This window comes from Podarcis muralis, chromosome 7 (genome assembly GCF_964188315.1).
Source record: "Podarcis muralis chromosome 7, rPodMur119.hap1.1, whole genome shotgun sequence".
In the NCBI taxonomy this organism is placed as follows: domain Eukaryota; kingdom Metazoa; phylum Chordata; class Lepidosauria; order Squamata; family Lacertidae; genus Podarcis; species Podarcis muralis.
In genome coordinates, this window is record NC_135661.1 from 83,273,905 (window position 1) to 83,282,635 (window position 8,731).

At 47.7% G+C, this 8,731-nt stretch overlaps 1 protein-coding gene across 2 annotated transcripts; it reads left to right on the forward strand.

Annotated features, from left to right (window-relative positions):
- Nucleotides 1-2,245: 2,245 nt before the first annotated feature.
- On the forward strand, nucleotides 2,246-7,477 carry LOC144328507 (uncharacterized). Of its 2 annotated transcripts, none has more exons than XM_077932272.1 (3): nucleotides 2,246-2,774; nucleotides 3,868-4,093; nucleotides 6,095-7,477. In XM_077932272.1, the coding sequence occupies exons 2-3, from the start codon at nucleotides 3,902-3,904 to the stop codon at nucleotides 6,296-6,298; spliced, it is 396 nt and encodes a 131-aa protein (XP_077788398.1). In that variant the 5' UTR covers nucleotides 2,246-2,774; nucleotides 3,868-3,901; the 3' UTR covers nucleotides 6,299-7,477. The 2 variants fall into 2 exon arrangements, with proteins under 2 accessions (XP_077788398.1, XP_077788397.1); XM_077932271.1 differs by having other exon boundaries at nucleotides 2,249-2,779.
- The last annotated feature ends 1,254 nt before the right edge of the window (nucleotides 7,478-8,731 follow it).

Consider the following 8,731-nt stretch of genomic DNA (forward strand, 5'->3'; position numbering starts at 1 on the left):
ATAAACCATTCAGTATTCCGTTATTCCATCCATTAAAACTTATTTACACTGTTGAATTTATTTTAATGCTGCCAACGTTTTCAAGTGTACACAATTTCCCACCGTATATTCAATAAACATTTTCCAATCTTCTCTAAACATATGTTCTTCTTCTTCTCTACTTATTCTATATGCACCATCCCCACCATTTCCTTGCCCAGCTACTGTCTTAAGAATAACTTTTCCTTAATACTTCCTTGGGCTCCAAAGGAGAGCATCCATCATTTGCTTTCAAAAGCAGTAGGCTGATACCTCTGGGAAGCTTGCAAGTAGGTTGTACAAAGAGGAGACCACCTGCCCTTACGTGTCATTTTCCAGCATCTGTTCTGAGAGACAGCAGCACATTCAGAGCACTGTGATGGCTTCTCTGAAAGAATCATGGGAACTGTAGTTTGTTATGGGTGCTGAGTTGTCAGGAGACTCTACTTCCCCCCTCACAGAGCTACAATTATCAGTCGTTTATGAATTAATCCATCTCTACAGGGAGCTCTGGGAATTGTAGCTCTCCTAACAAATCTCAGCACCCATAACAAACGACAGTTCCCAGGTTTTCCGGAAGGGGAGCCATGGTTGTTTAAAGTACAGTGGTACCTCGGGTTACATACACTTCAGGTTACATACGCTTCAGGTTACAGACTCCGCTAACCCAGAAATAGTGCTTCAGGTTAAGAACTTTGCTTCAGGATGAGAACAGAAATTGTGCTCCGGCGGCGCAGCAGCAGCAGGAGGCCCCATTAGCTAAAGTGGTGCTTCAGGTTAAGAACATTTTCAGGTTAAGAACGGACCTCCGGAACGAATTAAGTACTTAACCTGAGGTACCACTGTAATATGTTAACTGCTCTAAATGTATGGCGAATTTACCTGTATACTAATACTAATCTTAACAAATCTTTCAGGTGCTCATACTTAAATACCCGCAACAGAGAGGTGCAAGTGGTTTCTGCAGGCTTAAGAGAACCCGCGGAGGTTCGCATAATTTATATATATATATAAAAATCAAGGGGAGGGGAAGAGATCATTATTTCAGCCACTCTTACTGTGGGCACAGTCATGCCATTAAGAAGCACTATGACGTAATTTCAAAGAGTCATGGCTTCCCTCAAAAAATCCTGGGAGTTTGTTGTAGTTTGTTAAGGGTGCTGAGAGTTGTTAGGAGAGCTACAATTCTGCTCTGGTCAGACCTCACCTGGAGTACTGTGTCCAGTTCTGGGCACCACAGTTCAAGAAGGACACTGACAAACTGGAATGTGTCCAGAGGAGGGCAACCAGAATGGTCAAAGGCCTGGAAACGATGCCTTATGAGGAACGGCTAAGGGAGCTGGGCATGTTTAGCCTGGAGAAGAGGAGGTTAAGGGGTGATATGATAGCCATGTTCAAATATATAAAAGGATGTCATATAGAGGAGGGAGAAAGGTTGTTTTCTGTTGCTCCAGAGAAGCGGACACGGAGCAATGGATCCAAACTACAAGAAAGAAGATTCCACCTAAACATTAGGAAGAACTTCCTGACAGTAAGAGCTGTTCGACAGTGGGATTTGCTGCCAAGGAGTGTGGTGGAGTCTCCTTCTTTGGAGGTCTTTAAGCAGAGGCTTGACAACCATATGTCAGGAGTGCTCTGATGGTGTTTCCTGCTTGGCAGGGGGTTGGACTCGATGACCCTTGTGGTCTATTCCAACTCTATGATTCTATGATTCTTCTATGATTCTACAATTATTCCCCTGTTCCTAGAGTGGTTCAACAACCAACCCCTCTTCACAGGGAACTCAAAGGAGAATAGGGTGGGGGCTCTTTCCTCTCAGCAAATGACGGATCCCAGGATCCTTTGGGGAAGCCATGGCAGTTTAAAGCGGTATCATAGTGCTTTAATTGTGTGCTGTGAATGTGGGTGTTTTGGTGGGGTCAAAAAAGATCAGGTAAGGAGAGAATGGGAGCACTCCATCATGCAATGACTAACAGTCGACTCACGCCCTCTGAGTCTACCTTGACCTTAAAAGCAAACATCTCTATCTAGCCCTCTGGCATCATCACATCCTGTGGCAGGGAATTCCTTTCAGTTAATTATGTGTGATGATGTGTTACTTCCTTCTCCTGTCTGTGTGTGTACAGTATCTGTGTGTTCTGGATTGTGAGGGCGTGTCCTGCACTCTCAACCGCCTAGTGCCCTGACAGGACTTTCTGTTCCTTGTGGGACAGAAAGAGAAAACAAGGGCGTATGAATAGGCTCCGTCACCCGCTGCACCCCGGACTTTGCACTGACAGCCCGGCTGGCCACTTGGAGAGCTGGGCGTGTTTCTTCCAAGCCTCTCTTCTCTCTCTTTTTGGGTGGCATTTCTGGTGTCAAATACTGCTGTGGAATGCAAGGAGATAAAGAGCTTCAAAGATCCCCCGAACCACTTCAGAAAGGAGTTAATGGGTCGGGGGCTTCCAAGTCCCCATGTTTACCTGCTCAGGTGTCACACTCACCTGATCACGCTTTGCATATTCTCCCAGAGCTGAGGAGACGGAGGGGTCTTGAGGAATAATCAGAAGCAGAACTAGCTAGTCACATTCCTTTTGCTTCAACGCACCAGCCGGCATTCACCCAGCACCCTCAAGCTTCCACCGTCGCTCCTAGGCATCTTCCTGTCTACCTTGAAGGCATCTTCTGCCATTCTACCATCAAGATTATTATTTTTTACATCTCCCTTTGAAGACCTCCCTCTAAGGGGCACCAGGATGAAGGCCGACTTGAGGCTGGTAAGGTGAGTGAACGATGGGACAAGTTAGAACGGCCAACCCCAGTTGGCAAACAAGTAGACCTGTAGAACAGGCAGCTGACTTACCTGACATACTTTTAACTGTTTAATTTCCCATAGATTGAAGAACCCTTAGGCTGTAGCAAGCTGGTGTCCATTTGGACTGATAGGGGGAAAGGTGGGGAGGTCAACAGCAGGTGGCGCCAGAGACAACAACAGGCAGAACCAACTAATTCTACCTTGGGTCCCTGGCTTGCAGCTGAATTCTAAAAGGGGCAACACTGAGACTAAAGACTGAGACTAAAGATTATAATAAAGAAAGCAGGAAGGTTGGGGTCTGGCTGAGGGCCAACTGAGGTTGGTGGGGTGGTACCCCATTCACCTGAATGGATGAGCCTCCAGTGCCTTAGAATTATAGCTTGAAAATGGTCCTGGGAATCCAGGGTGCCTGAGGAAAGGCACAACTTTAGTGTGGAATTGTTATGCTTCGCTCTCCCAGTTTGTATGGGGCATCCACATGCCAGGTCTATGAGCACCAATGCCCTCTGTTGCTGAGTAACAAAAGTTTGGAAGACACACATCTGTTGTTTGTTGCTGTTTGTTTGCATTTTGCAGCTCAGAAATCCAGGCAGACGTTTGGAGCAGTATCTGGTGCCACGCTATTGGGACTACTTCTTTAAGTCCTGGAGGGAACTGGAACTCTGCATTTACTTTTTCTGCCTCCTGTTTGGGTTGGAGCTTTTTATCTTACAAAGAAAGGACCTGCGGATTTAAAATTGTTGGTTGCTGGCATCTGTCTGTCTCAGGAGACCACAGATGAGTGCGCCATGGAGGGTGAGGTCAAGCTATTAGACAGTTGCAGCACCTGCTGTGGCTGTAGAGACCGATGCGGGAGAGACATGTTTTGTTGCAGATGGGGCAGAAGAAGGCGTCTGCTTGCGCTGCTGCAGATGAAGCATGGTGTTTCTTCAGAGACTGCGCCAACATGATGCTAACTTCTCCTCCGCCCTTTTCATGTCTCTCCTGGTTCTGCGAGACCAGCAGGGAGAGGAGCTGGTCAAGGGAAACTAACCAGGGTCTTTTCCACTTTCCAGGGAGAGTCATGAACCGGGAGCAGAGAACCTCCCAATGGACAGCTGGCCCTGGAGCAACGAAGAGGAGTCTCCCTTCAAAGGCTTGCCCCCCTTGCCTAAAGTCTTTCGAGAGCCCAGCTTGCCTTCATTTTCTCTGCCTGGGGAAGGAGAGCAGGAAGCAGCCCAAGAGCTTGAGGGGGGCTGCCCCGGCCTCCAAGACAAGATCGCCTGGGTGCACGGTGAAATGGTGAGCCCCTCTTTAAGCCGGGAGGTGTCCTTCAGGTGCTTGTTGAACCACAACTCTTGGGCCATTGTCCATGATGGTCCTGTGTAAGAGCTTCCCATTGGCACCTGGGATGCCACTGTTGAGAACAAGGTGGTGGACTAGCTAGGGCACTGATTCAACAGGCTGTACCTATGGAGTCCAACAAGATCTGGAGGACACTGTGTTGTTGTTGTTTATTAAATGTATATACTGCCCTTCATGGAGACGCGGGTGGCGTTGTGGGTTAAACCACAGAGCCTAGGACTTGCCAATCAGAAGGTCGGCGGTTCGAATCCTCTCAACGGGGTGAGCTCCCGTTGTTCAGTCCCTGCTCCTGCCAACCTAGCAGTTCGAAAGCACGTCAAAGTGCAGGTAGATAAATAGGCACCGCTCCGGCGGGAAGGTAAACGGCGTTTCTGGTTCGCCAGAAGCAGCTTAGTCATGCTGGCCACATGACCCGGAAGCTGTACGCCGGCTCCCTCGGCCAGTAAAGTGAGATGAGCGCCGCAACCTCAGCATAGGTCACGACGGGACCTAATGGTCAGGGGTCCCTTTATCGTTACCTTTACTGCCCTTCATCCGAAGATCACAGGGTGGTTCACAACATAAAAATACAAAAAGCAAATAAATGGAGAGCACAAAACACAAACCAATAATCCACGCGCGCCCCCAACATATCTGAAAGGCCACAAATAGTTACAAGGCCCAAGGCCTGGTTACAGAGGATTGTTTTCACCTTGCAACTAAGGATATGTAACGAAGGTGGCAGGTGAGCCTCCCTAGGGAGAGGATTCCACAAATGGGGAGCCACCACAGGAAAGGCCCCGTTCTTATGTTGCCACCCTTCAGACCTCTTGTGCAGGAGGCACACGAAGAAGGGCCTCAGAGGATAATCTTTTTTTATATATAAATTTTTTATTAAAGTTTCAAAGGTTTTTGTAACAACAAAGACAAAACAAAACAATACAATAAAAACAACAAACAAAAAACAAGTACAATTTCAACTCTTATTTTCTTATAACTTACTTCCCCGACTTCCTCATACCTCCCCTTTCTGTATTCCAATTTCTAATTAATTATACAGCAAATCCTTCCCTTATTTTAGCTTAATTTTGATCTTACCTTTTCTCTTTAACTTATCCATTACCGCTAATAACCACAGATTTTCAATCCAGTGTCATTTTAACATTCATTAATTTTATAATATTTCTTTAAATAGTCCTTAAATTTTTCCCAATCTTCTTCCGCTGTTTCTCTTCCCTGGTTTCGGATTCTGCTCGTCATCTCTGCCAAACCCATATAGTCTATCACCTTCATCTGCCACCTCAGAGGATAATCTTAAGGTCCAGGTAGGTAGGTATGGAGACAGGCAGCCCTTGAGGTATTGCAGTCCTGAGCGATTTAAGGCTTTATAGGTCAAAACCAGAACTTTGAATTCGGCCCAGAAAACTAATGGGCAGCCAGTGCAGTTGGGCCAGGATTGGTGCAAACTGTCTTGCCTCTGTGAGGAACCTTGGCCAGTGGTGGACCTATATTTTGGGGGGCCTCAAGCTTGAATTGTAATGGGGGGCCCTTCGCAACCAGCAACAAGGTCTGGGTCACCACTGACTCTCAAACTTTGGGACTGTTGAAATATATACAACAAAAACTTAACCAATTTTGAGTCACACCACTCAAATTGGGTCTGTCAGACCCCAAAATTTTAAGCAACGTGGGCTAAAGTTGCTTCTGGGTACATGATAAAACTTCTCCAGACAATGTACACAACACACATTTGCAAACACATTTAAAGAACGTCCTCGCCAAGAATCCTGGGATCTGTAGTTTGTTCTGGGTGCTGGGGCCTGCAGCTCTGCAAGAGGCTTAAACTACACTTCCCATGATTCTTTGTGGGGGTGGATTGCTTTAAATGCATGGTGTGTCGTGCTTATATTGCCAGGACATGGATAGAGAATGAAAATGATTGCTTTCTTTGCCGTGCAGCTGAGATTGCGGAGGGCTGACCAGGCGCTTTTCCGCCATCTCTACACCCTCGCGTTGGAGATCCAGGACCTGAAGGAGTTGCAGCTGGAGATGGAAATTTTCTCGAGGGAGGAGCTGCTTGTGGACGAGCAAGGCCACGTACGAGACACCGCTGGCGCAGCCACGAATGTCCACTCGGCAGCCGCTTTTGAAATGACCATCTGAAAATTGGGGGAGCCACGGCCAACTCCGATCCATCCTTACTCACATGCAAACCGTGATCTGGTGCTCCAGTCACCAAGCAACGAACCTGTATCTGTGAATGCACCTTCAGTCCCAAGACTTAATACTGACTTTGCACTGGCAGAACCCCTGTCCCGGTGTGGGTTAGGACACGGGCAACGAGACAATGGCCCTCTGCTACAACCACACACCGGAGGCTGGTTGTTCAATGCCAGAGGTCATCAAACTAAGGCCCGCGGGCCGGATACGGCCCACTGGGCTCGTTAATCTGGCCCGCGAACCTTGCGGACCCTGCCGCCCGCTCAGTCAGTCCCCGCGCAATTCATGCCATTACCTCAGATATTCGGAAAGGAGCCCATGTGCCAGTACAAGTCTGGAATACTAACCCGTTAAGCAATTGCTGGTCTAATCTGTTTGGGACCGGATGGATGGCAGGCCTAGCAAAAGGAGCATCCATGTTTTTCCTAGCGGTCCTTGCCTTGATTGTATTTGTGCCTTGTCTACTTACCTTAGTCCGTCACTTGGTTTCTAACATGCTTTCCAATATAGCCCCAAAACAGTTATTTTTGCAATACCACCAACTGCCTCAGGAGGGTCAAGATGGGTTACCTGAGGGTCAAGCTGAATGGTACAAGTACTGTAATCTCGTACCTTTAAGCTTGAAAGAGGGGAATGTGGTGGCGGCCCAAAGGGCCACAATAAATGTGATAATGTGTACCCCTGTAAATCCTTGAGTGTGCTTCTAATAGAGAAGTTATGGTAACCTGTTGCTTTATGAAACAGATGATTTTGCAAGTTGCCCCCCCCCCAAAAAAAAAATTGGGGCAGAAAGACAGCGAATATGTGAATCACAAAGATACAGAACAAAGCTAAAACACAAGTTGGTACATGGTGCAAATGGCTACCTGTAACACAGGTTCCCAACATGCGCACTAACACAGTGTAACAGAATCGGAACTTAATCAGCAGAAATTGCCAGTGCTTATTGCACGTGTGTATTAAACATGAAATGAGGTAATGATGTATATGATTGGTGAAAATTGAAATGCTTTGTTTGAAATTTTATAAATACTCCTGCCTGGACCACTGGGCAGGGTTGCAGTTTTGTGGAACGATCCGACTGTAACCTATTGCTTTGCAATAAACAACGTGGGACTCTTACATTTCTGAGTTTTATTGGTGTAAACTCAGGAGATAAGCTATTTTCTGGCTTACAACACAAGGAGTCTTCCTCACTTCTCCCCCTGCACTCAAACTCAGGACGAAAGGGAGAAATGTGCTAAGAGGAAGGCATGCTTGGCAAACCCTCTGCGTGATCAACTTCCGCCTGGAAACCTATGTCTCCACTGTGGGAGGACGTGTGGATCCAGAATTGGCCTCCACAATCACTTATGAACTCACCATGTTTGTGGAAGACCATCTTACTCGGCTACGAGGGATCACCAAAAAAGAAGATAGGAGGGAAAACATTCTCTTGCGGAAGCAGAAACCCTCGCACTGATACGTTCACACAGTGCTACGTTGCGATACAACCCAGTGATTTTCAAAATAACCTCCCCTTTTGCTGCATAGGTTCCTCCCCATCTATGCACACTCCATTTGCATGCAACACACGCAACCGGTAATGGGAGCACCCTGGAGAGGCCTCCTGGCTCGTGAGGAGACCCTCATCAGAGCCCGAAGAGGTGTTGCTCTGGTAAATATCCACCCCTTTTCTCCTACTTCCTCATTCATCAACAGCACCTCCCCCCCACCATGGTTGCCACTTAGGGCCATCTGTCTCCAAGCCCTTTGCTCTCCTACTTCCAATGATCGCCGGGTTCAGGGGGGCTGGAATGCTTTCTAGTGATAACTGTTGGGATATTCCGTTCCACCTTAAGAACAGACGTGTGGAATTTGTATGTCACCTGTCTGTTTACACTCCAGCACAGCTTGCTGGGAACTTCCGTTTATGTATAGCTTTTGCTTTAGCTGCTTGCTTTGGACACGAAGGAGAGCGGACATGTTTCCTTTTGTCCTGATGTATGCTGAATAAGGGACACGGGTAGCGCTGTGGGTTAAACCACAGAGCCTAGGAGCTGCTGATCAGAAGGTCGGCGGTTCGAACCCCCGTGACGGGGTGAGCTCCCGTTGCTCGGTCCCTGCTCCTGCCAACCTAGCAGTTCGAAAGCACGTCAAAGTGCAAGTAGATAAATAGGTACCGCTCTGGCGGGAAGGTAAACGGGGTTTCTGTGCGCTGCTCTAGTTTGTCAGAAGCGGCTTAGTCATGCTGGCCACATGACCCGGAAGCTGTACGCCGACTCCCTCGGCCAATAAAGCAAGATGAGCACCGCAACCCCAGAGTCGGCCATGGCTGGACCTAATGGTCAGGGGTCCCTTTACCTTTGCTGAATAAACGGCTTGTAAATATGCTCA